Source organism: Eptatretus burgeri, chromosome 14, assembly GCF_056783735.1.
Source record: "Eptatretus burgeri isolate ZD-2024b chromosome 14, Ebu_testis_v1, whole genome shotgun sequence".
NCBI classification, from domain to species: domain Eukaryota; kingdom Metazoa; phylum Chordata; class Myxini; order Myxiniformes; family Myxinidae; genus Eptatretus; species Eptatretus burgeri.
Window position 1 is genome coordinate 20,633,645 of NC_140974.1, and position 27,077 is coordinate 20,660,721.

At 46.2% G+C, this 27,077-nt stretch overlaps 1 protein-coding gene across 4 annotated transcripts; it reads left to right on the forward strand.

Moving 5' to 3' along the window:
• Positions 1–208: 208 nt before the first annotated feature.
• Positions 209–27,077, forward strand: C14H6orf136 (chromosome 14 C6orf136 homolog). Of its 4 annotated transcripts, none has more exons than XM_085853911.1 (9): positions 209–588; positions 2,728–2,813; positions 6,460–6,625; positions 16,542–16,831; positions 17,195–17,336; positions 17,748–17,836; positions 18,224–18,424; positions 25,331–25,400; positions 25,574–27,077. In XM_085853911.1, the coding sequence occupies exons 1-9, from the start codon at positions 571–573 to the stop codon at positions 25,706–25,708; spliced, it is 1,197 nt and encodes a 398-aa protein (XP_085710037.1). In that variant the 5' UTR covers positions 209–570; the 3' UTR covers positions 25,709–27,077. The 4 variants fall into 4 exon arrangements, with proteins under 4 accessions (XP_085710037.1, XP_085710034.1, XP_085710036.1 ...); XM_085853908.1 differs by having other exon boundaries at positions 544–759; XM_085853910.1 differs by having other exon boundaries at positions 544–759; positions 6,481–6,625.

Sequence of the window (27,077 nt, forward strand, 5' to 3'; positions counted from 1 at the left end):
TGGTGTTCACGGGTTGGTGCGGTGTTCACGGGTTGGTGTGGTGTTCACGGGTTGGTGTGGTGTTCACGGGTTGGTGCGGTGTTCACGGGTTGGTGCGGTGTTCACGTGTTGGTGCGGTGTTCACGGGTTGGTGCGGTGTTCACGGGTTGGTGCGGTGTTCACGTGTTGGTGCGGTGTTCACGTGTTGGTGCGGTGTTCACGGGTTGGTGCGGTGTTCACGTGTTGGTGTGGTGTTCACGGGTTCGTGTGGTGTTCACGGGTTCGTGCGGTGTTCACGTGTTGGTGCGGTGTTCACGGGTTCGTGTGGTGTTCACGGGTTGGTGTGGTGTTCACGCAGCCATGATGGGCTGAACGGCCTCCACGTGTCTCTGATTTCCTTGTGTGTATCTTAATCGCCATTTCGGATTATTATGAAACGTTCAGCTTCATCCCGATCGCTGAAACCTTTTGTACTTTTCAATGTTATCCGTATCCCAAAGTCGGAACACGTGCGCGGACTTCCAGTTCACTACGTCACGGCTCTAAACCAATCAGAGCGGACGAAACTTGCCGCAGTAGGTGTGACCAATCATGTTACGCGGTGCTAAAGTGAGTCTTCTCTATTATGATCGTGTCTGTGTTGGCTCGATGCCGCCCTTCATGTATGAATGTGTGCATGGCGCTCGGATCCCGCGCTTTCCGCGTTTCCTCCAAGTCGGTCGAGCTGCTCAGCGTCCGCCGGATGTTTTATCCTCTTCAGTCTCTCGGCTGCGGCCTACGGTAAGTGGTGGTATTGAGTGCGACGTGGGCGCCGTGTAGCTCCGTGGAAATGTATGCGAGCACCGTTAGGGAGGCCCCGGCGGGAAGGTGAGTGGGGTCACGGAGAAGGGGAAACTCGTGTGTACTTGTGTTATGTGTTGGGTTCATGTCGTCCTGTGTTTGTTTGTCTTGTTTCGGTGACGGTAAACTGTGCCGTGTTTTACATCGGGTATTAATGTGACCGGTTTGTGTTTCCAAGGATTCGCACATCGATTGGTGAGTCCTTCATGTAAAACTACAATGGCTTTTTCACTTTGTATTAACATGTTTCATGTGCTCGAATACTCCTCTTGGGCGCGAATCGCCTCGACTGGTGTTGCTCGGCCGGTGCTGGCTGACTCTCTCGGCCGGTGCTGGCTGACTCTCTCGGCCGGTGCTGGCTGACTCTCTCGGCTGGTGCTGGCTGACTCTCTCGGCCGGTGCTGGCTGACTCTCTCGGCCGGTGCTGGCTGACTCTCTCGGCCGGTGCTGGCTGACTCTCTCGGCCGGTGCTGGCTGACTCTCTCGGCCGGTGCTGGCTGACTCTCTCGGCCGGTGCTGGCTGACTCTCTCGGCCGGTGCTGGCTGACTCTCTCGGCCGGTGCTGGCTGACTCTCTCGGCCGGTGCTGGCTGACTCTCTCGGCCGGTGCTGGCTGACTCTCTCGGCCGGTGCTGGCTGACTCTCTCGGCCGGTGCTGGCTGACTCTCTCGGCCGGTGCTGGCTGACTCTCTCGGCCGGTGCTGGCTGACTCTCTCGGCCGGTGCTGGCTGACTCTCTCGGCCGGTGCTGGCTGACTCTCTCGGCCGGTGCTGGCTGACTCTCTCGGCCGGTGCTGGCTGACTCTCTCGGCCGGTGCTGGCTGACTCTCTCGGCCGGTGCTGGCTGACTCTCTCGGCCGGTGCTGGCTGACTCTCCCGGCCGGTGCTGGCTGACTCTCCCGGCCGGTGCTGGCTGACTCTCCCGGCCGGTGCTGGCTGACTCTCCCGGCCGGTGCTGGCTGACTCTCCCGGCCGGTGCTGGCTGACTCTCCCGGCCGGTGCTGGCTGACTCTCCCGGCCGGTGCTGGCTGACTCTCCCGGCCGGTGCTGGCTGACTCTCCCGGCCGGTGCTGGCTGACTCTCCCGGCCGGTGCTGGCTGACTCTCCCGGCCGGTGCTGGCTGACTCTCCCGGCCGGTGCTGGCTGACTCTCCCGGCCGGTGCTGGCTGACTCTCCCGGCCGGTGCTGGCTGACTCTCCCGGCCGGTGCTGGCTGACTCTCCCGGCCGGTGCTGGCTGACTCTCCCGGCCGGTGCTGGCTGACTCTCCCGGCCGGTGCTGGCTGACTCTCCCGGCCGGTGCTGGCTGACTCTCCCGGCCGGTGCTGGCTGACTCTCCCGGCCGGTGCTGGCTGACTCTCCCGGCCGGTGCTGGCTGACTCTCCCGGCCGGTGCTGGCTGACTCTCCCGGCCGGTGCTGGCTGACTCTCCCGGCCGGTGCTGGCTGACTCTCCCGGCCGGTGCTGGCTGACTCTCCCGGCCGGTGCTGGCTGACTCTCCCGGCCGGTGCTGGCTGACTCTCCCGGCCGGTGCTGGCTGACTCTCCCGGCCGGTGCTGGCTGACTCTCCCGGCCGGTGCTGGCTGACTCTCCCGGCCGGTGCTGGCTGACTCTCCCGGCCGGTGCTGGCTGACTCTCCCGGCCGGTGCTGGCTGACTCTCCCGGCCGGTGCTGGCTGACTCTCCCGGCCGGTGCTGGCTGACTCTCCCGGCCGGTGCTGGCTGACTCTCCCGGCCGGTGCTGGCTGACTCTCTCGGCCGGTGCTGGCTGACTTGCTCGACTGGTGCTTCTTGGTCGGTCCTGACTGACTTGCTCGACTGATGCTTCTCGGTCAGAAACTTATACTTGTGAGTAATACTCTTCACTCAGCCATTTGCAGTTCCTGTCTAATGACCCCATGGTGTGGAGTGCAGGCACCTGTTGGTATCGGCCACTCATGGTGCAGCCATGACCTGATGCAGAGGTATATTCGCCAGACCTTGCTCATTGGTCCACAAAGGTGGGGAACTTGCTGTGCTCTTCTCCCCTTCCCTCTGGTGGTGTTTCTGAGAGTTGCCTGACCTTACAAAGGTGTAGAAGGTTGTATAAATTGGTAGAGTTCCCACAAGTGCTACGCTCCCTTCATGGTGGCCAACAGAATGATTGTTTTATTTATTTGGGAGGTTGGGATGCAGTATTTATTTATTTTACTTCCACCACACTTTTTGTATGTGTATAATCTCAAGAGGAACTTTTGGAAAACGAATAGCAGCAGTTTTTGCCCATGCTGACTTAAGGATGTCTCTGAACAGCCGAAGAGTCGGACGATATTCACCATCTGTTGAGAGTTTGAACGGAGCTCTGTGACAAGGTAGAGCTACATAGAAATGTACTTCAATTGAGAGGCACTGTGTTCGACTGAAAGACCTCGGCAACTTTAATTATGAGCACCGAAACGGTTTGAAGGTCTTCGAGCCTCCCACCGATCGCTGTCACGGAAGATTGACCAGAAAGGCAAAACCGATGATCATGTTGTGTTCATCGCGAATGTATCGCTGAAGAATATTCTTCATGGAAGTGTCCCTGGAAATGCTGCTTCGATCGAAATGCTTTGTGCAGACAAACCGGCTCACGATTTTAGCTCCGGTCTCACCCTCTCACAACCACACAACTTAATTTCACAGGTTTCTCGGCCTTCTGGAAACGTGGAAAGCTTTTTTTTTTTCCCCCGCAATCGTGCGTTTGAAATCTCAATAGTTTGTCACTATTCATTTTCTAATCATGCAACCGGTGTGATAAAAGCACAAAACTTAAACGTATTCTTAAATAATTTTGAGTTTTGTGTGATTGTGATTTCGATGAGGCTGTCAGGTATGTCGGTGTTCGATGGCTTCGTTTTGACAAAGTTGTGTGTAGAATCTTGCAACTCTACAGTTCTTTGTGAAGCTATTTCAAATCTGAACATGGATCATATTCACAATTCATTAGGCTGCTCGTTATGTCTGAAGATCATGCGGCTGAAGTACGTTTGCTGATATACCTGGTCACGAATGTAAATCGAGTCTTCTTCAAAAATCTGCTTAGTAGGTTCATTCCATTGGATGCCATCAAATAGGTTAGATGTCTCAAAGGTGTATTTTTAGAATACTACAAACCACCAAACAAACTAATTCTCCTTTGATTGTGTAAGATTCTTGAAAGGAAGGGAGAGTCTGCATTTGACTTGTGGGACATTTTTTCTGCAAAGTTCAGACTTGCTTTTGGTTACACCTGGACAAATAGAAAAGCTGCAAGAGAAGATTTTTTCGTTAGTGCGTGGCCGTATGTGCAAAAAAAAACAAACAAACCCCCAAAAAAACTTTCAAATCGCGTGCCAGAAACAACAACCACACAGGCCGTTACTTTGCTCTCGCGTGCCCGTGCGTGCAAAAAATAAAATCTTTCAAACCGCGTGCCAGAAACAACAACCACACAGGCCGTTCCTTCGCTCTCGTAAACGACGACTGGATTGGGGGCACTGTTTATAAATGCGCATAAGAAATCGAGAAATTATTATGAAACAGTAAGTCATCACTATCCGGAAGTCCGTACGTCGTAACCCGTAATGGGGAACGCGCTCTAACTTGGCCATAACTTGGGAACCACTTGTCCGATTAATTTCAAACCTTTTGAAAGGCAAACAAACAGATTGCTGGAATTATAGATAGATTGATACTGTGGGTGCAAAACGCCAAGCAACATGTCCTGTCATTGGTAACTAAGGCGCCCTTTCCCCATCGGCCATGCCTACGCAGCAACGTGTCCTGTCATTGGTTTGGTAAATAAATGGCAATAACTTGGGAACCACTTGTCTGATTAATATCAAACCTTGAAAAGGCACATACTCAGGTCCCCAGCAATATACCTGGCAAGTTTCAATTAGATCGGACCAGTGGTTGTTGAGAAACAGCGGTCACACACACATTGCTGGAATTATAGATAGATTACTGACTTCGAGAGAAGCATGATGTTCCTGATGCATTCTGGGTAAAAAGTGCTAATGTATGAAGAGGAGGAAGACAAACTATCACAGAATTGAAATGATGTGGGATTACATATCAGATGTTAACTTTGTTACTTCGTACAGATTCATGTATCTGTCAAAAGGAGTTAAATTGATTTTGATTTATATCCTACATTGCAATGAGAGAGAGAGAGTTAGAGTTAGAGAGAGTTCGGCCTCATCAAACAGGATGAGACACCAACCCATTCATGTGTTCGTGCAAATGGTACACTGTCATCCATTGTACAAGTAAAACTAGCTAACAAGGTTTCGTATGTTGTATAGAAATCACCAAAAGAATTGTTCAAGTCTAAAGTCAACAAAGCAGTACAATGATGTGCACATGTAGTAGATCAGTTATAATTATTCTTAGTTGCACAATATCTTGTTTTTCTCAAGTCTAACTCTGAAGCTTGAAATCATTTGTTGGCATATAATCGGTTTATAACTGCATTGCTACACTTGGCTTGTTTTACAAATCCGATACATTTTGATCACATTTATTACAAGGCATAAGGCAGGATAAAATCAGTTTCCGGTTGATAAATCTGAGAAACGCCATGACCTTTGTGGCCTTCCATAGGATCCGAAACCCCACCCGTAATGCTCATGCTCGCACTCTTGCCGCCGTTCCTCCAGCGCAACACAATCGTGTCAAGATTATTTTAAAAAAATCTTGACAGGTTGGCAATCTTGACTTTGTGTACAAATCGACGAGTTTATCAAACTCTACTGTGGAGGTTTAGTTCACCGTGTACGTCATTTGCTGGTTCTGCTGATTTCTCTGAGACTGGTTTATTGTAGCTCGAAATGCTTCAACCCTTCTAGTTGTGCAAGATGGTAGTCATCAATGCCTCTTTGGTTCGAGTACAGCACTTCCCTCTTCAACTCTCACGTAAAGTCAAAGTACAGTGTTGTGTTTCTATCTGGTGCCCTTCTTGTCCCAAGTACAGCTCTAAAATGTCGTCGCACCAATTGCCCTCTTCGCCTCACCGTATCGCAAATATTATTTTGTTCTCCAGACGAACACTACCTTTGGTTGCAATGTCCAAAATGGACTGAACAGTTTTCCATCAGGTTTCTTGATAAATATTGTGGTTTTATTTGCTAAAGATCGCTGCTTACTAACCTGCAAAGAGCACAGAGCCATTGTCATTTTGTGGGCTGCTCTCTATTTGCTGATGATATTGTTGTTTTGTACACATTTTACAACTCCATCACAGTTATCCCACTTCATGATAACAATTGCATATTCAAAGATTGCACTACTTTGTTTTTGTTTTTCAATGCTCTCCCCACACCCCTGTTGCATCCTTTCCCTTTCCTCCTCTTACTCGTACAACCTCTCAACTAACAATATCTTTCTCTTATCTCTCTTTGTTTTAACTCTCACTTGCCCTTTTAATGTGATTGGGTAGCTTGCTTCCTATTTTTCCAAAATATTTTACATTTTCATTACCAGCTCCTCCATCCCCTTCCTATTTCATAGTCTTTACCGATGTGTGGTATGCCCCTTGTGCTTACTTTTGAGAGGTTTTGTTTAAGGAATGGAAATTGATTTTAACATTGTATTTGGTGTCACTATCCTCTTTTATTTTTTTTTGTCCTGCTCTCTTTTCCATAGTCCTGTGTCCCGCCTTTGCAGTAGCGGCCTCCTTGCAGTCATGTCCCTTCCAGCTCTAAAGCAAGTGCGACACGCATCCCTGACCACCGTCTGCTCAAAACCTTCAGCCAGTGTTCATCCCCTGTCAGTCGAGCCTTCTGTGAGCCGGTCACATGACAACTTGCAGGCGAGTTTGCTGTTAACTTTCTATGTAATCAAATCGGTTGAGCTATGAACTTTGGTTACGTGTACAAATACAGGATTTCCATTTGATGGCTTCGATCCGAGAACGGCCTCATTGTCCAGATTCTTTGAAGAAAGAAGGCTCTCGGCAGCTTACCAACACGGATAAGTTTTAATCACTTTTCACTTTATTTTAAAACACTCCAAGTGTGACGGTAAAAACAATGCTTTTCCACACAAAACCACCCCATTCCACCAGACCGGGAAGAGCCAAACCCCTGCGCCCTCCCAGCGGAGGTGATGCAACACATGGATGGAGCATAACTATGCATGAGGCAAGACACCAGTAGAACATATTGTTGCAAATTCGCGCCCGCCAGCGTGCGGACGGCCACGTCACTCGAATCGCGACCGCGTCGCCCACCAGACGGACAATTCAGTCGTGACCCTCCGGGAACTATCACCTGGAGCCAGTCACGGGTGGGCCTTTCGACCTCACCACAATCGTGCCAATCGGCCACCTGCGTAGGATAGAGTTGTTCGCGAAACTCGACCTACCTAAGTACCCACGCGGATGGTAAACCAGGCGATCGTACCTCGCCGCAGGTCGACTCCGGACATGAGCCGCTTGGGCGGCCTGTTCCGTACTATCGGGATAACCGAGCGGTGTTATCGTCGACCTCGACGGTTCAGATTATTTACCGGGCGTTTTGCACCCACTACGAACCCTTGACGTGAAGCAGGATGGAGGGTCAATAAAGAAAAGACGAAGCGAAACGGTAAAACAGTTCACACAATGCACATTTATTTCCCGGCACACGGAAAGCACACACATACACATATATATATATATATATATATATATATATATATATATATATATATATATATATATATATATATATATATATATTTATATATATATTTATATATATATATTTATTTATATATATATATATATTGTTGTGGTTACCAAATTCGCAAACCACCATTCAGGTCCCTTAGGTGAGATATCTCGGTAAGTATATGTATAGTTAGGCCCAAACCCGTTGTCTAGTGGGAATACATGTCATTTATGCGTGCTGCGACTCTTCAGGATAGCCGTTTTTCTTTTACTATCTTTATTTTGGACCAACCCCCATTGTTACCACCACCAACCACAACATCAACCACCCACCGCGGTGCCGCTTCACGTCACACCTCGCAACCGTCGCATCGCCACCGTTCTTGCGCCGCTTGTGGGTACCAGTGTTGGACTCGTGCAGGGCGCGCGCCGAACAGCGTGTACAAAACCACGGATTTTCAGCTCCAAAAACGGATCAAAAACGACACACGCCCACTTTTGTTCCGTCCAATCGGTGAGCGAGGGGCGATTTGGCCCCGCCTCCAGGGCGTTGGAGGGCGGTCGCTATATGCAAATTTATGGATCAAAAAGCATTCACGCCCACTTTTTCTCGGACCAATGGGGAGCGAGGTGAAAGGTCGAAGGCAGGGGGTCAAAGATGAGAGAGCGAAGCCACGGGGCTTATATAAGCGACCGCGTTCGTCAAGTCAAGAGAGTTAAGACTTCGCAGCCGGTGGAGTTGGGAAGAAGAAGCAAGAAGGAGTTGGTCGTCGTCGTCGTCGTCGTGTGCGTTGGAGTCGGAGCGAAGAGGACGGAGCTGTGGAGAGGCGGCGTGGGCAGACGAGGGGGTGCTCGCGTCGTGCCGGGAGCTGCACACCAGGGAGGCCGACGGCGCGACCTGGTCGAGGTGGAGACGCTCGTCGCGGGACTCGAGGCAGAGTAGAAATCCTCCTTTCCCCCGAGCATCAGCAACCCCCTCCTGTTTCCCCCCGCCTGAGATAGTGCGACCAAGGGGGCCCCTTTCCCACCCCCTACCAGACACTGTCCGCGAGGCCTGCGGAGTTGAGGCACCATCGCCGCTCCGCGTCTCATCACCAGACGGGTAGGCCCGACCCGGTCTCGGCCTCAGGCCCGCCTCATCCTTGAGGGTTCTCTTTTGTTTTGTTTTTGAGAATGTGTGTTGTCGGCGCCGTCTGTGAAGTAAAATTGTATAAGTGTTGCCGTGTGCTCGCGTAATCGGTATTAGATCTGCATTGTCGCATTTGCTTTTTGTGTAAAATTGCATTGTGTTTCTTTTCCTTTTCTATGTGCTTTTGGTGGAATTGAATATGTGTGCTTTCCGTTCATCGCGAATAAATGTGCTTTGTGTTGAACTGTTTCCCGCTTCGCTTCGTCATTTCTTTCATTGAATCCTCATCTTGCTTCACGTAAAGGGTTGGTAGTGGGCTGAATACGCCCGATAATTAATCGAACCGTCGAGGCCGACGATAACACCGCTCGGTGGTCGCTTAAGTGGCCCGTGTCCGAAGTCGACCTGCGGCGAGGTGCGATCGCCCGGTCTACCCTCCGTGTGGGTACTTAGGTAGGTCGAATTTGGCGAGCAACCCTATCCCACGCGGGGGCCGATTGGCTCGATCGCGGTGAGACCGAAAGGTCCACCTGTGACTGGTTCCCGGCGTTAGTCCGAGAGGGTCACGACTGGATTGTCCGTCCGGTGGGCGACGTGCCGCGATTCGAGTTACGTGGCCGTCAGCACGCCGGCGGGCGCGAATCCGTAACAATATATATATATATATATATATATATATATATATATATATATATATATATATATATATATATATATATATATATATATATATATATATATATATATATATATATATATATATATATATATAATAGCCATACAGTCAAAATGCACATATAGCAACCAAAACAAAAGCAACGACGCAGAGTTACTACCGACTACGCGCACACACGGCAACACTTATACAGTTCTACTTTCCAGACAGCGCCAACACACATTTACAGCAAAGGAAAGAAGCCACCCTCATAGACAAGGGGGCAGACAGGCCTGAAGGCCAATTGTGTGCGTGACCTGGAGGAGCGGCCAGGTTCGCGAGACCGGGGGGGGGGGTCCTACCCACGTCCTCGTGACTCGTTGGCGGGCGAGCTGCAGATGTGGCTGTGCTCCTTGGCGGGTTTCGTTGGCACGACGTTTGGAGTGGGGTGGGAATGGTGCCCCCTTTTGCACTATCTCAGCGTGGGGGAAAGGGGAATTGTTTACTCCCCTGGGGGAGGGAGATGGCTGGCTGGCTTGGGTCCCGTGACGAGCGATCCCACACCGCGACCTCGTCGCCGACCTTCTCGCCTGGGACCCGATCTCCTTTGCCTCTTCCCGCAACTCTTCTCAGCCGACTCCAGAACCCAACTCTCTCGATGACACTCTCTTCCCCTGGCTCTCTTCCACTCTCCAACCAAAACTGACTCGCTCTCCCACACCGATGACTTCACCACCCGACTTGACTGACTTCATTCGCCTTGCGCTCGCCTTCTTATAGGCTGGCAGGAGCAGCTAATATGCAAATATTCGGATCAGGATGACATCGGGGGCGGAGCCACGCTCGCCCATTGTTCGGAGGAAACGGGGGCGTGAACCTCCCCTGATCCTTGAATTTGCATATATCGATTTCCCACAGACGCGCCTGGAGGCGGGGCCAAGCCGCCCCGTGCTTGCTAATTGGACGGAGGAGAAGTGGGCGTGTAGCGTTCTTGATCCAAATTTTCCCTCTGAAAGGCCGCTATTTGTACTCGCGGCTCGGTGCGCTCGGCACCAATCGCCGAACGGGCCTGAGACAGCCCAACGTTCAGTGTTCACAGGTGGTGTGGGAATGGTCGTAGAAGGAGAGAGGTGAAGGTGGTGGAGGGTTTTCGGTGGTGGTTGATGGTTATGGTGCCGTTGGGAATGGCGGTGATGCGATGTTTGCGGGATTGAGTTGTGAAGGTAAAGGTCGTGGCTGTTGGCGTTGTTGTTGTTGTTTGAGGGTTGGAGCGTGGTTGTAGTTGGTGACTATGGCTGGCGTGGTGATTAAGGTGGTTGTTGTGTGATGGCGGTTGAGACGTGGTTGGTTCAAAATAAAGAAAGAATAGAAAAACGTCTAACACAAAGGATCGCAGCCCAAATGAATCGCATAAATTCCCTCTATACAACGGGTTTGGGCTAACTACACATGTACTTAGAGATATCTCACCTATGGGTCCTGAATGGTGGTTTGCGAATTTCCACAGCCGTAACAATACGTTTGCATTTTGCATTCAAACTTGGTTACATCACACTGTTCACCTGGTTTTTATATAAACACTATTGCAATTGATTGAGCAAAGATAATTACATGAACACGAGAACTGGGGTAGCCACATTGGCTCAACATTGTCAAATTATTATTGAACATTATCAAAAATGTTGAACATTTGTCAAAAATGAAATAAACTGACTGCATAATACATCATATACAGTCACGAAATTCATCGACTACACCATGGCTAACGGATCGGGACATGGCTGAAAATAACATGAGAATATGAAATTCACATTCGATCGAACATGAAGGATTTCACTCTTCCACCTGTGGTATAAGCAGCATGACCTCAGTTACGGGTCGCAGGTAGATTTGGGGTTTGCCGTCCTCCATGATGTGGATTCGCACATTTCGAACCCGACCGTCTGCGCTGGACCATGTCTCGATCACGTGTCCATGGTGCCATTCGTTCGTGTGAACATCTGGCTTAAGCAGAACGATGTCACTGACACAAAGGTTGTGTTTCTTGACTTGCCACCATGGATGGGGTTTCAGGGTCGGTAGATATTCTTTGCCCCATCGTGACCAGAAGGTATTCGCCAAATGTTGTACACGTAGCCACTGATAGCCGAAGATGTCTGTCGGACGACCTAAATCACCTGGTAGTGCACGAAGAGGCGTTGTTTTCATGGTAAGTAGTTCCGCTGGTGTCAATTTCTGGCACGTCTGGATCTGTAGACACCGGTCTGTAGACATTGGATCTGTACAAGTGAACAAGCATTGACGATAACGCACACCTTCACCAGGAAGGTAAAAAGGAGCTCATGGGCTTGAGAAACGTTTGTCTCCAAGAGAATTGTCTACGATTCTATGACACACACGGACCATTCATTCCCACATTTCCCCGATATGGGATGCTTGAAGGGGGTGAGGGGGATTGAGCTTCTACTTATTTCTGTTGTCCATCAGGTATCTTTCGATAGTCTTTTTTTTTTTTTTTTTTTTTTTTTTTTTCTCCATTTCCTTCAGAACTTCATTTAGCACATTTAAGCCCCAACCGTCTCCACAGTCTGAAAGTAATATTTTCCAGGCCCACAGATATCCATGAAGCAATGCAGTGCATTGATAAATGATGTAGTTCTCCCATTGTTTTCTTTGTGCACTGCTCTTATTGACGTTCAGGTAAATAATATGGCCCAGCATTTTCCAGAGGAGACTCTGCCACTGGTGCAATGGGTGAGAACCTTCCACGGTCCAAAAACATCAAAGCCAATGTGAGTAGAGGGAGTAGAAGGTAGAAGTTGTTGATGAAGAAGATCAGCCATTTGCTGCTGCACACATTTCCTCCGGAGTTTACGACACATGACACTTGTTTGGTAGACTATCATTGAGATGCTTGCCACCACCAATCCAATTTCCACCGGAGAAAATAGCACCGCTTGTGAATTGTCTCCCTTGATGATTAACTTTATCATGATACTGAGGTATATCAAGGGTCATAACGTGAAGCTGTTTGGGTAGTATGACTGAATGTTGCTCATTGTCACTTATATCTGCTCGGTCGAGTCCACCACCGACTCTCAGAATTCCTTCATCACCTACGGCAGGATTCAATTTGTGCAGGATGCTGGACTTGTCCACGTGCTTCCCGTTGGTGAGGTTGTGAATGTCCGGGGCATAGGACTCACAATGAACGTTGCCAATTATGATCGTTGCAGCCGTCCATCCTCCATCACATGAACTGGAAGTTGTTGGTAGTCATGTCAGCCATCGTGATTGTCTGGCTGCCTCTTTAGCTTGAACAAACATATAAAGTGGACCAACATAGCAACACTTTGAGCGCAGATTTCCATTTTGAGAAACATGTACCCAATGAACGTTCATGCTTGGTAGCGAATACGGTTATGGAATGAAACTCTGGATCGTTAACCAACTCCACAGCAGGAAAAGGGGGTTTGATGAGTAGGTCGGAATCCCAGAGAAATCTTGACCCAGACAGCCATAATGACTCCATCAGGTCGTAGGCTTTTACGGAGTGAGTGGCCAGGTCTGCTGGGCTGATGTCAGTTGCCACTTACTTCTAATTGAGAAGGTGATGTACTTTTATGGATACTTTGAACACAGTTGGCCACAAACGCACATAATCGGCGACATGCATTGTTTATACGAGCAGAATACCCACCCTACGGGCGATCTTGTTCCAAGCATGCAACACATTCTTCTGATGCATACCTTTATTTGGGTGGTGTATAGGCAACTGAAAGCTCTGTTTAAGGAAAAAAAAAATACAAAAACCCCCAAGAAGCTGCATGCATGAAGCAAAAACATACCTTTTGCTTGTAATTCAAAACGCCTCACTCCACTTGAATATGTGGGGAAAGGATATGTACTGTAAATGGTGCAGACTTGTAGTACCATCCCCAACCTGGAGATGACTCGACAGATACACATTTTCATGGAGAGTTTGCGTCACCCCCCCTCCCCCCAGAAAAAAAAAAACACCCTCATACACTAATTCGGGTGATGCTGATCCAGTGTAGCAAGTCTGGATGGAATTGGCCCACAACTGTAGGAGTAGCGCGACAAACAAACACTGTCCGTGAATTATAGTAAGAAAGGGGGAAGTGATTGTGAATTTAATATTCAATCTTTGTTTACTTTTAACATTGTTCTTGACAAACGTGGACAGGAACAACGTAGGCATGATGGGCTGAATGGCCTTCTCGTGTGCCAAAGTTCCCCGTGTATATTTGTGTAACATTAAGAACAGGAAGAAATGAGAGGGAAAGAGTTGGGGTGAGGGTGCATGGAGTTGGAAGAGGGAGATTGAGATGTTGGGAAAGGGGAGGGAGGGAGGGAATGACAGAGTTGACTTGGGGGAGGGAGGGCAGAGAGGGGATAGAGTTGGGATTGAGGTGGTGGGGGGGGGCTAAATGATGCTCACCAATGGCTGCAACAGTTCCAGAGCAGGTTTTGAGTTCATAGGGAACTAGATTATAATTTGACATTTTGAAGTAGTCAGAGTTCGCTGTGGCCCAGCGACCGATTTGACTGGTCATCATAAGATTTCTATTTTATTTTAAGATAACACAGCATAAGATTTTTTTTATTTTTTTTATTTTCAGGATTACCAGCGATGAATACCTTCATAAGACAGATTTTTTTGAAGTTGATTCCAGACATGCTCCAAACCAACATCAGGGTTAGAAATGTAGATTTGATTAAGTTGCTCTGCGCGTGCTTTGGTTTCTGAACCATCAGCCATATGTTGAACCATGAGGGTAAGCTGTTCATCAGATGCTAGCGGTGGTATTTTGATAACGTTCTGGAAGGTCGCACGTCATGTCCTGAATTTCTCAGGCTTATCCTCAAACACCAAAATCCTATTTGAAACAAAATCTCGATGAGACAGTTTACACAGGCCTTCACGGCAGGAATCACTTTTGGCATTATTGATATGATGACTTGACGTCTCGACCCGACCCAATAGTGAATGGCTAGACACTGGTAATGTTGCCTGATGTGTGGTGTATGTCATTGCAGCCGAGGTGGGTACAGCATGGGTGTACATTGGATTTGGTGAGAAATAACCCGATTGGTTTTCAGTTGTAATCCCACTTGACGGCGATTTAAGGTCAGTATCCTGTACACCGTGGGATACAGAACGGCCATAACGAGAGCTGGATTTGTGACCCATGAGCTTGCAGCAGGGCATGTTAAAACAGTGGAGGCGATGTGCAACCGTGACGCGTAGCATTGCAGAATGATGACCTCACTCCAGTTGTGTGCAAGGCATTAGTTGTCTGGTGAGTTTCGTACGATGGACCAGGAGCATTGTGTTATACTGAGCAAACAAACATGCCTGTGGGACATGTTTGATGTTGATGAGTTTTCCATGGATGCTGGTGCTGCCGTGCTGATGGCTGGTGAAAGAGGGTCTGCCTGAAATGACACTGACTTGAATCATGTCGCTGGGTCAGCACGTACCCAGATATCCAGTGGAATACCTTCAGTATCATCTTCAGATAGAATGGATGGTGGCGGAGACGTGGTATACCTGGACAACAGCATTCTCACCTCTGCAGAGGTCGGTAATACAGCTGCCGAAATATTGTTCAATTCGTCCCAACATAGAGCATCAATCATCACCTCCAAACAGGTCTGAGTCCCAATAGCGTCTTCCTTCCACTTCAGCTTTTCGAGATGATGTATCTGTTGCTTGTCTGATTTACATCTCATGGCAGCTCTGGCGGAAGCCTTGGCTGCTGTTTCTCTGGCCTTCAATATGAGCGAAGACCTGGAAGAGTTGGGCGAACCCTGGGAGCCAGCGACAGACCATGTGTGGAGTGAGCTCGATTATGGTGGTTCTGTCTGCACGCCGGTGATGCTCGGGTGAAGTCGGGCTTTTCCTATCCTGGAACGGCTTCTGTGCCCAGATTTTTTTTTTGAAGAAAGAATGCTTCATGCAGCTTACCAACACTGAGGTTTTAATCACTTTTCACTTTATTTTAAAACACCCCAAGTGCGACGGTGAAAACCGTGCTTTTCCACACACAACCACACCGTTCCAGGGAAGAGCCAAAGCCCTGCACCCCTCCCAACGGAGATGACTCGACACATGGGCGGAGCATAAATTTGCATGAGGCAAGACACGGGTGGAACATAAATATACATTTTACATTCAAACTTTTACATCACAACTTCATAACGGTCCTTGTGATGTTGACATTATACTGGATACTTGGTCGACCACACTGCCTTGTCAATGTCGTATACGGGGTGACCACAAAAAAACAGCTGGTACCGAGCAACCTTAATCTAATAATTTACTCCATACTAATATCCTCTTACTTTTTGCAGGTGGGAAATTATGGAGTTTGTGTATATTCAGCAGTTTTTGATTTGGTTAAGATGCCCCCCCTTTATTATTTATTTATTTATTTATTAAACATACCATGGACAACTAAATAAAAATCATTTCACTCAAAATCGACCTGTGAACTAAATCCTTCAAGACTCAAACTGAGTTCAGGGTTGGATGTTTAAGGACAATGTCTACCGAGGAAGGCCACAAGTCATTGATCTCAAAATCTGTTCAATCACGACAGCTGAATGTCAGAATAATAAATATTTTTTACCATCAAATTGGAGTGTATCTGCATCGTAGGGCCATCATCCGGAACATGTGCTCTAACCTCGCCCAAATCTGACATTAAAGATATTCATCTGAAACTCCATAGTGATCATGCACTACGTGAAGCAAATGTGCATACCTTTTTTATTATTATTATTTCATTTTATATTTGTGGGTTACCAGTTACTTGTTATTGAACCTTGGGAATGGAATGACATGACACCATTTATTGTCTCTAGGTACTTGTTATCAATGTTGCATTTCTCAAAGGCACATCTCTTTAACATCGAGACGTTTTATCATTTTTTTTATTTTGCCTCTGCCATGCCATTGGCTCAACCCAACAATCTTTGAATATCTATCAAGATGGTGGAAATTATATTGGAAGTACAAGTGATTTGATGAAGTGCTTCGATTGCTCAAGCTAAACGAATAATCAGCGAAGATTGCATCGCTGTAGCTGAATAGAGAACAATGAAATTATAATATTTCCCTGTCCCAGAGAGAGAGAGACAGACAGACAGACAGACAATAAAAAATTAAAAATCTGTTGCTAATGATTTAATTTTAAAATGAATAAATAAAGATTATGAAGCTTCCTTATTAAGTTTCTTTGTTGTTTGACTCTCTATCCCAACAGAGATCCGATCCAAGGAGCTTCCTTTTATTCTCTCCTCTTCAACCCTCAGTGCTGAATCTTGTTCCCCCAAGCACCATCCCAGCCCTGTGTCTCGATGACATAGTCATCAGGCATGCCACGGACACATTTGGAATATGGCAGGACCCAAAGATCAGTCGTGCAATTACTGATGCGTGTGTGGAGGTGTTGGCAAGGACGTTGCTTGTATCCCCTAACGCAACGACCTGTGCAGTGTGGACAGATGTTCAAATGGCTGCACTTTCATTGGCCCGTTTGCAGAAAGGAAAAAGGTGTGTTCATTTAGCTTTACCAGAACAAAATCGTGGTTTTTATCGTTTGCGCCAAGATTGCATTGCATCGCATCGCTAGGCAAAGTGAGCTGGTGACCTAGTCCAGTGGTTTTCTGCTTCGCACATGCCTGTAGGACACCTCATCACACGTTTGAACATGCAAAAGGTGCCTGCATGCTTGCTGCTCAGAATTCTGACGCATCATTATTCAACGCATGATGGATAAATGTTGAAGGAAGTGTGGTTGACCTAATTAGCTAAACAATTTATTTTGTTGCATAATTTACAAAGTACATCATTGACAAATGCACATGACTTGTGGTCCTATCTCACGAATTTCTCAATTCCCGTTGAATCATGAAGGTGTCCGACTCTGAAGGCTGCCTCGCCACAAAATGAACTACTACTGGTTTGCTCGAGTACCCCGGACCTCCCGAAAAAGTCCAGTGGTGATTCCAACATGGAGGAACACCTTGCCAACATGCACGATGCCCTTCGTGAAGAGGTAACATGTTGGTATCATTTTCAAGCATCCGAGGGTTGTTAAGCATGGACACGTATTGTATGCAGAACAAGGACATGGTCGACAATGGGCAAATTGGTACAGAATATGGGAGTTCTACCTGGGGTCCCCATGCTGTGGGGAATATGGGAGTTCTACCTGGGATCCCCATAAGTGCTCAGATGGGATCCCCAACCAGGCCAACCACTGTTGGTGCTCCTTGTGACTGAGTCGGATACCAAGTAAAAAATTCGAAGCCATTTTACATCTGTTCTTGACTCCATCTACAGTTCTAATTAGGTTTTGGATATTTGAAATCATCTAAGTATTATATGTGATTGAGCTTTTTTATTTATATATTTATTTATTTTTGACTTGTGTAATCTGCGCACTGTCTTGTGTATTCTCTTGCAGCTTCCAAGATTCTTTGTCTCGAGCCACAACTTCTCTATTTACTCTGAAAACTTGGTTTTTATCAACAATATTCTACATCTAACCATACGGTACTGATTATTAAGTTCACAACTTGTTCGCTCACTCACCAGTCTACATTGCCGCTCGTAGCTTGCATGTCGACTTCACAAACAGTGTCATTTGTCTTTTATCATCATTTGTCTTTTGTTCGTTTATTTCTGTCGATTTTTATTGTTGCTGATACAACTTGGAAAAAATTTAGTTGTAGGCCTTTTTGGTAAGTTATCTTTTTCATAGCTGTTCTTTGCACCTTATTATGCCGAAGACACACATTGTGTTTTTATTTTTCTATTTGTATATTTTGTCTTCGTGATAGTTTTAATTTGCTTGCTTAGCACTTGCTTTGAAATTATTTTAATGTTAACTATTGTGCAAGTCATGCACTTGTGCTCGAAATTACCTCTCTTACAATGCAGGGGCCTGCTGGCATACCGACTTTGTGTACAAGCTGCACGCCTCGTATGCTCCCTCTATTTCATCACTGCTGAGGTTGAAGTGCTCAGCCTGGATGTGAGCCAACACGACTCCACAGTGCATGCACGCTGGCGATTACGTGCTCTTCCCTTCCATGTCATTCCGCTCTGCTTCTTCAAGGGGGGCAAGGCGTCCTCATACCGGTAACCTATTCATCCGAAATTTGAAGGCCCTTTTTCTCTAGTATTCGTTGCCTTTTGTCTGGTTGTTTAGATAAGTTATGAACACGGGTTGGAAGGGGGAGAGGGAGGAGGAGGAGTTAGGTGGGGGAACAGTTGATTCCTTAATACCCTCGCCAGAAGAGAGGGTATTGCATTTGGGTCTGTCTGTCCGCACAGAATGTGTCCATTATTTTTCTGTTGAAATGTGATGCCATCTATGAATTATGCAACATTGGAACACAAGTTAGTCTGTTAATTACACATTAGAACTCAGTACATCAATTAATTATGTACTATTTAAATGTGAGTACATATTTTAATTATGTACTGTTGGAACACCTGTACGTCTTAATTACGTACTATTGGGCCACGAGTACTTTTATCAATTATGTACCATTCGAACATGAGTTACAGGCAGTCCCCGGCTTTGGAACACTCGTTCATATGAACATTATACTTTATAACAGTGGTTCGATCTGTTCACACGAACACGGCGTTTTTTGAGCATAAAGTGCTGCAGCACTAAATGCAGGAAATCGAGAGTTAATTAAACCTTGAGAGTCAATTACCCATTCACACCATAATTCACATGGGCTTTTCTCAAACACTCTTCCACCATTTCATGTGCCATTCTCTCTGGGGTTGCTTACTGGTGAGAAACAGCAATGTATTCATTTTCATTTTATTTTTAAAAATGCATTTAATAACGTTTTTATGGAAAAATAGTTTAATTTGTGTTCGGGAACCATTTAATCACATTACATGTATTTAACAATACTGTCGTGTCCAAGGGGGTAAGGTTATGTCCCAGTCCTGACCCAGTTGTGTTCAGTCAGGTTAACACCGACCTGGACGGATAGCCAAACGGTTTTCACTTGGAGGTGAACAGCCGAGATCCTTGGAGATTATGGCGTGGGATGGGAAATTGCAGAGGTGCCCACCAGAATGGTTGCACATGGGTTTATCCTCAAACCCACAAGTTAATTCAACAAATGATGGTTTATTGAACATAAAATCAACAGGTTATAATGAAAATAAATCGAAACGTGAGGTAAACTAAAACCTAATTTGAGACGTCTCCACTCGGTCACAAAAACTGACAAGGGAACAGATAAAATATAATCCTCCCTTTGTTCTGGCACTGAGCTGCGTTTCCAGAGATTATCTTTTAGGAGCCTGGCAATCCTTGAAACCGCGTAGCCACCGTGCGGGGAAACGCACAGCAAAATGGTGCTAAATTGCTCCTCGTCACGTACGTGAGGTAATTCGTGCTTATGGTCTTCAACACCAGGGTCCTCGAAGTGCCGTACAGTTTCTTCTCCCGATCAAGATTGCCACACCGCTCCCTCTAAGTTCCAGGTCCATACACCAAATGGTTCCTCCTTGATCATACAACAAGGCAATTGCTGAGGCTCCGAGATAAGGCCAAGAGACACGTCGTTCTTCGCTCCTTCCTCAAAGCGTCCACTTCACAACCCAGCCGAAGTCAATGGCTCGTGTCTTACTCCAGCATGCCAGCAAATTAACCTCATCACGAACAACGAGAATTATGCTACTATTTATTCGTGCCAAGAGGGACAAGAGCCTCACGCTTTGCTTCCAACTGCCCTTTGTCTCTATAGCCCACTTCTCCTTCTCTCCAACTTAAAGCATGCAAACTTCATGACTCAGCCGAACAGGCAACGGCCAGCGTCATGTTCCAGCATGCGAGAAAATTCTCACAGCACGAACAACGAGAATAGTGTTGCCTTCTTGACCGTGGCAAGAAGCCAGAGGTTCTATATGTTCTGACCGCAGTCTCCACACTATCATCATCCTCATGACGTCGCACCGACCAATCCTCAGGCTTGGGGGTGTGGCCTGCCAGTACGAAGCCGCGAAGTTGGGGTTTTTGCCTGCTCGGAAACGTTGGACTGTTGTTTGAAGAACGTGGTTCCATTTTATAGCTGGCTTTGTAAGTGCAAAAACATAGGAAAAAGGTAACATGGAGCAATCACGTACTGAGAAACTAGCCGTAAACCCTACCTTCTTAACACAGCATCACCCCCTGTGTGGTGACATGTAAACGATCTTGAGCTCAGTTTTTCCCGACTTGATTTACATCGATTTACATCCCGACTCCTACTCGTCCATGGACCATGCTATGCTATCTAATCCCATCTTCATTATGGGATTCTTCCATCTACCCAACAAACATGACATAACACCTTTCACGCCGTAAAGGTGCATAGAGCGGCCGATGCAGTTTCATTGGCAAAGAGTACAGTCCTGGATGGCTCGCCGCTCTGACGCAGGTTACCCCGAATGGTTATTACCACAGTACGCTGGTATTCATTTTGCCGACCTCAAAAATGTAATGAAATGAAAAAATGTAATGAAAATTTAAAATGATGTAATGAAAAAATTCTTGAAGTCATCGGTCACAGGGTTTGGCAGCCATATATATATATATATATATATATATATATATATATATATATATATATATATATATATATATATATATATATATATATATATATATATATATATATATATATATATATATATATATATATTTCTTCTTCTTTCGGTTGCTCCCGTTAGGGGTCGCCACAGCGGATCATCCGTATGATCCGCATAGTGATTTGGCACATGTTTTACGCCGGATGCCCTTCCTGACGCAACCCTGGTCGCCTCTTACGACACAGGGATGTGGTACACCTATTTTAACCGGGGTATACACCGGCCCAGTATACTGGTACTCATTTCGCCGACCTCGGAAGGATGACAGGCTGTCGACCCCCCCTGGTGTATTAATTCAGTGGCCCAACGGGGCTTGAACTCAGGACCTTTTGGATCCCAAGCCGCTGCCCTAACCACTGCGCTAACACCAGGTGTATATGTATATATATATATATATATATATATATATATATATATATATATATATATATATATATATATATATATATATATATATATATATATATATATATATATATATATATATATATATATATATATATATATATATATATATATATATATATATATATATATATATAATATAATATTATTCGCGCCCGCCGGCGTGCGAACGGCCACGTGACTCGAATCGCGGCACGTCGCCCACCGGACGGACAATTCTGTCGTGACCCTCTCGGACTAACGCCGGGAGCTAGTCACGGGTGGGCCTTTCGGCCTCACCACGATCGTGCCAATCGGCCACCCGCGTGGGATAGGGTTGTTCACCAAACTCGACCTACCTAAATACCCACGCGGAGGGTAGACCGGGCGATCGCACCTCGCCACAGGTCGACTCCGGACACGGGCCGCTTAAGCGATCCGTTCCGTACTATCGGGATAACCGAGCGGTGTTATCGTCGGCCTCGACGGTTCCGATTTAATTATCGGGCGTATTAAGCCCACTACCAACCCTTTACATGAAACTATATGGAGATTCAATTAAAGAAAAGACGAAGCGAAACGGGAAAACACTTCAACATGATGCACATTTATTCCGCGGCACACAGAGAGCACACATATACAGCCAAACAGAATGCACATATATCAAATGCTACAAAAGAAACAATGACGCAGAGATACTACCGACTACGCGAGCACACGGCAACACTTAAACAGTTTTACTTCACAGACGACGCTGACACACATTTTCTCAAAAGCAGAAGAAAAGGCCACCCTCAAAGACAAGGGGGCAGACGGGGCCTGTGGGCCAATATTTGCGTGGGACCTGAAGGAGCGGTCAGGTCCACGAGACCGGGCGGGTCCTACCCGCGTCTTCGTGCTAAGCCGCAAATGTCGCAGCGCGGTGGTGCCCCGTCTTCGTGCTCCGCGGGTTTCGTTGGCACCGCTTGGAGTTGGGTGGGAACGGGGCCCCCTTTTCGCACTATCTCAGCGCGTGGGGAAAAGGGGGTGGGGAATTGTTGATGCTCTGGGGAAAGAGTATAGCTGGCTTGCTTGGGTCCCGTGACGAGCGATTCCACCGCGACCTCGTCACCGACTTCCTTGCCTCGGACCCGAGCTCCTCGGACTCTTCCCCCAATTCTCCTCAGCCAACTGCCGAAAACCGACTCCACTCCGCTCTTCCCAAACTGACTCTGCCTCAAAACTCTCTTCGCTTTTCTGCCACTCTCCGTTCTTCCAAAACCGACTCTGCCCAGATTCGCCTTGCGCTCGGCGCTTTATAGGCCGGCAGGAGAACCCATATGCAAATTTCCGGATCAGAACGAGCTCGGGGGCGGAGCCACGCTCGCCCATTGGACGGAGAAAAAGGGGCGTGAATCTCCCCTGATCCTAGAATTTGCATATCTCGATTCCACACAGACGCGCCTGGAGGCGGGGCCAAACCGCCCCGCGCTTGCTGATTGGACGGATCAGAAGTGGGCGTGTAGCATTCCTGATCCGAATTCTCCTTGGAAAGGCCGCATTTTGCACTCGCGGCTCGGCGCGTATCTTGTACGAGCCCAGGACAGCCCGACGCTCGGTGCTCACAGGTGGTGCGGGAATGGCCGCAGAAGGAGAGAGGTGAAGGTGGTGTAGGGTTTATGGAAGTGGTTTATGGCTATGGTGCCGTTTGGAATGGCGGTGATGCGATGTTTGCGGGAGCGAGTTGTGAAGGTAAAGATCGTGGCTGTTGGCGTTGTTGTTGTTGTGTGATGGTTGGAGCGTGGTTGGTTCAAAATAAAGATAGAACAGAAAAACTGCTATCTCAAAGCGTCGCAGCCCGAATGAATCGCATTTATTCCCTCTAAACAACGGGTTTGGGGCTAACTACACATGTACTTACAGAGATATCTCACCTCCGGGACCTGAATGGTGGTTTGCGAATTTCCACAACTGCAACAATATATATATATGTATATATATATATATATATATATATATATATATATATATATATATATATATATATATATATATATATATATATATATATATATTTTAAACCTTCAAAAATCTTCTCTGAAGTGGCTGAACAGGATGTCAGGCTGAGTCAACTCCACCTGGTGTTCAACTCCAACATGAAACAAGGGCTTGAACTCAGGACCCCAAGGTCCCAAGCCAGCCACTTTAACTGCTAAGCCAACACCAGGCAGTTGCGTGTATTTAAAGGGGATTTATTGTTCCAGTTTACGAACACATTTTCAAGAATACATTGTGTTCGTCAACCGGAGACTGACTATACATATACAATTATGTATTGAAACCTCTTTAATTCGTCTCTTATTAACACACACAACACAAGTTTTGGTGAGGGTCTGCAATGTCTGATTGCTCTTTATAGTTACCCTCACCAAAGGATTTGGAGAGGGTATTGCATTTGGGTCTGTCTTTGTTTGTCTGTATGTCTGTCCGCACAGAACTTTCGTGTTTTTCTCCGAAACCGCTTGTCGGATTGAGACCAAATTTTCACCATTGGTGCGACTACTCGTGTAGAATGTTTTAATGATAATTATGACATCATAGGTCACGTGGTGTGGCAGCCATATTGGAAAACTGGAAAAACTTTGAACCTCTATCTCTGAAGCCACACCAAGGAAATAATTTAAACTTGGCACATAGCAAGTTCTCCTCATGGGGAATGTGTGTGTTTTTTTTAAATGACGTCATAATTGCATATGCAGAACGCCACATCCAATCGGAATGAAAATTTTTGAAGGTCATCTATGGATAAAATGGTCCACAGAAAAAAAAATTGTTGAAGTAATCAGACATGTGATTTGGCAGCCATATATATATGTATATGTATATGTATATGTATATGTATATGTATATGTATATATATATATATATATATATATATATATGTATATGTATATGTATATGTATATGTATATGTATATGTATATATATATATATATATATATATATATATATATTTAAACCTTCAAAAATCTTCTCTGAAGTGGCTGAACAGATCGAGGTGAAATCTTTTAAGTATGACTGCCTGTCCCCGAGGAACAAAAGGTTCACACTTATGTCATTGGTCACATGGTTTGGCAGCCATATTGGATTTACCCGAAAACCTATAAAAATACACGACTCAAAAGAAGTCCTGGCGAGGGTTTGCAATCTCCGATTGCTCTTTTTCTTGTTTTGAACTTGTAAAACTTTGCAACAAATTTTAAATTGAGAACAAACGATCTTGTTTGTGATTGAATTGATTTTTTTTTCCGACAAGATTTAAATTGACAGTGGAGGACCGTTGCCTTTGGGCACAATATAATAAGTAACAATCTTGTTGCCTAATTAACAAAATTTGGCACATCCAGTAAGGGAATAATGAACAAGGAAGAGAGAAAGAAAGAAAGGGCTGAAACTCGCAAGTAACATGGTTGGGTTAGGAAGGGTTAATGGGGGTAAATAGACCTGGTGTTGGCTTAACGGTTAAGGTGGCCTGCTTAAGATCCTCTTGTCTTTGAAGTTAAACCCCTGTCGGGCTGTTGAATTAACACCAGGTAGGGTTGACTATCATTACGAGGTCGACAAAATGAGTAGTAGCTTACTGGTAACTGGGATATTGCCTCAGTGGCACAGCCGCCCCTCCAAAAAATGATGCAGTCAACCAGCCACAGGCTACGTACAAATGAATAAATGGGGGTAGATCATGGGTCGGGATGGGTGATGCCATGAGGTGGTGGTGCACTGCTTCCCTGGAGGGAAGAGTGAGAAAGAATGATCTCTGGAAGATTGTTCCATAAATGGGAGAAGTGCAGAACAAAGGTTTTTGTTTTTTAATTGGTTTTAAGGAGGCGAATGTTTGTACAGTTGAGTCTATGAAGACACAAGTTTGGAATTGTCCCGACAATTAAGAATACTTTCGTAATTTGAAATGGTCTTTCAAAAATTTAGGATCTGATCTCTTCCGATCCGCACCCCCTGCAGAACGTACGACGCTTATTCTACATTCTACGTTGGACACGATGGGTTGGTGCATTGTCACAAATTGGACAAGGTAAGATTAATAATTTTATTTTAAATAATAATAATTATTATTGTTGTTTTTTTCCCCAGTATTAAAAATCTATTCTTTTGTTTTTTTTTTGCTATTCCTCTCTCTTGATCTCTCTTGATCTCTCTTGCCCTGATTTCTTGCTTGGAATGCTGCACACGTTTTCCATTGGACAGCTGATGCCGGTCCCACCGATGCCGGAGAGAAGACGAGGCTCGCTCCTGGCGCTGTTTGGGTTGCTCCAGGTGAAAGAGAGCCAGCCAGCCTTGTCATGCCTGGACGCACTGGTGATGAATGCGATGATGTCTTGAACTTGGTGTGTGAGCATTTGCAAGATGGACAGTAAGATAAAGCGTAATCAAAGCCCACTCTCCATTGATGTCGTTCACACAATTGACTTACCAAACCAGGTGGCTTCATCTCCCATTTCATCTACCTTGGAAGGGCGTTGTTGAAAGGGTCACCTCACCCACTTCCTGGTGTCAAACGTCTTCACTAAAGGGCCATATGATTACATGTTGGGACACTGCTCAGATTTGCGTTTCCTTTCGTCATCTTGAGGTGTGTGGCCACGTTGCCAGTTTGAGACCGGTGCTTTACTGCTTGGTATGCACTCCACTGGTGTACCAATGGCTGATTTTTGTCCGAGAAGTTTTGCAGCCCACAAGTGTGCAGTTGAGATTCATTCATTTATTCTTCTTTTTTTTTTCCTCGTTAACTGAGCTGTGTGTGTTCTCTTTTGGCAACCTGCCTGTGGTTGGTGTGATTGTACATAGTTTGATCGATTTAAAATGAATCGCAGTCGTTGTACAGTTCTTACTGCAGGTAAAGGGGAGTCTACATATTATGTAATGGGAGAAATTTTAAACCCCCCCACCTACCCACCCCATTACTTTCCTCCCATATGTGCTGTTCATTCCCCTTCATCTCAACCTACACCTCCATCCTCCTCCTTTATCTTCCTTTGTCTTATTGTTCCACTTATATTCCCTCATGTAAGGGAAGCCTCAAATGTAGAGACAAAGTGGTTAAACTGTTTGATGGGTTAATGGGTTACCAAGTCAAATTAACTCTATCAGGTACAAATACAAAAGCTGATGTGATCTCACCGGCATGACTTGTATAAAAAGTATGAAAGGAACCTGTCTCAGGTGAATACCATGGTTTGAGATGAGCTTCAAAAGCCAATATTGCACCAGTTTGTTCTTGCTAACAGGGTATGATGTTTTGAAGTTGTGTTGCAGTAAATATGGGTAATTTTATATTCGCATTTGGTGGCTTATTCCAAGTCTGTTGTAAACTCTGCTTGTTGGGTCGATACTATACCATCACATTTGGGACAATCGGTCACCGTTGTTCACTTAGCCTTCTGGCTGTTTGCAGTGATTCTTATGTTTGACGTCACATCTACTGCCGGGGTGAATCCTGTAACATTGATGGTAACCACATTCATGGTGCCTATTTCCTCCTGATTTCTCTGCATTGAGATATCTCGGAATGCTTTAAAAAGCCCCTGCTTCCGATTTTCTTGCTGCGTGATTTCCTGTGAACAGACGCATGTACGAATGTTGCTCTCCTGTAGTCGTTTGTGCTGTGCCAAGAACAGCCTGATGTCGGCTTTACTTGTCTTCTGTCCTGTTCCTTTGGTGGTGTTAAATTAAATAAATCGCACTTGATGTC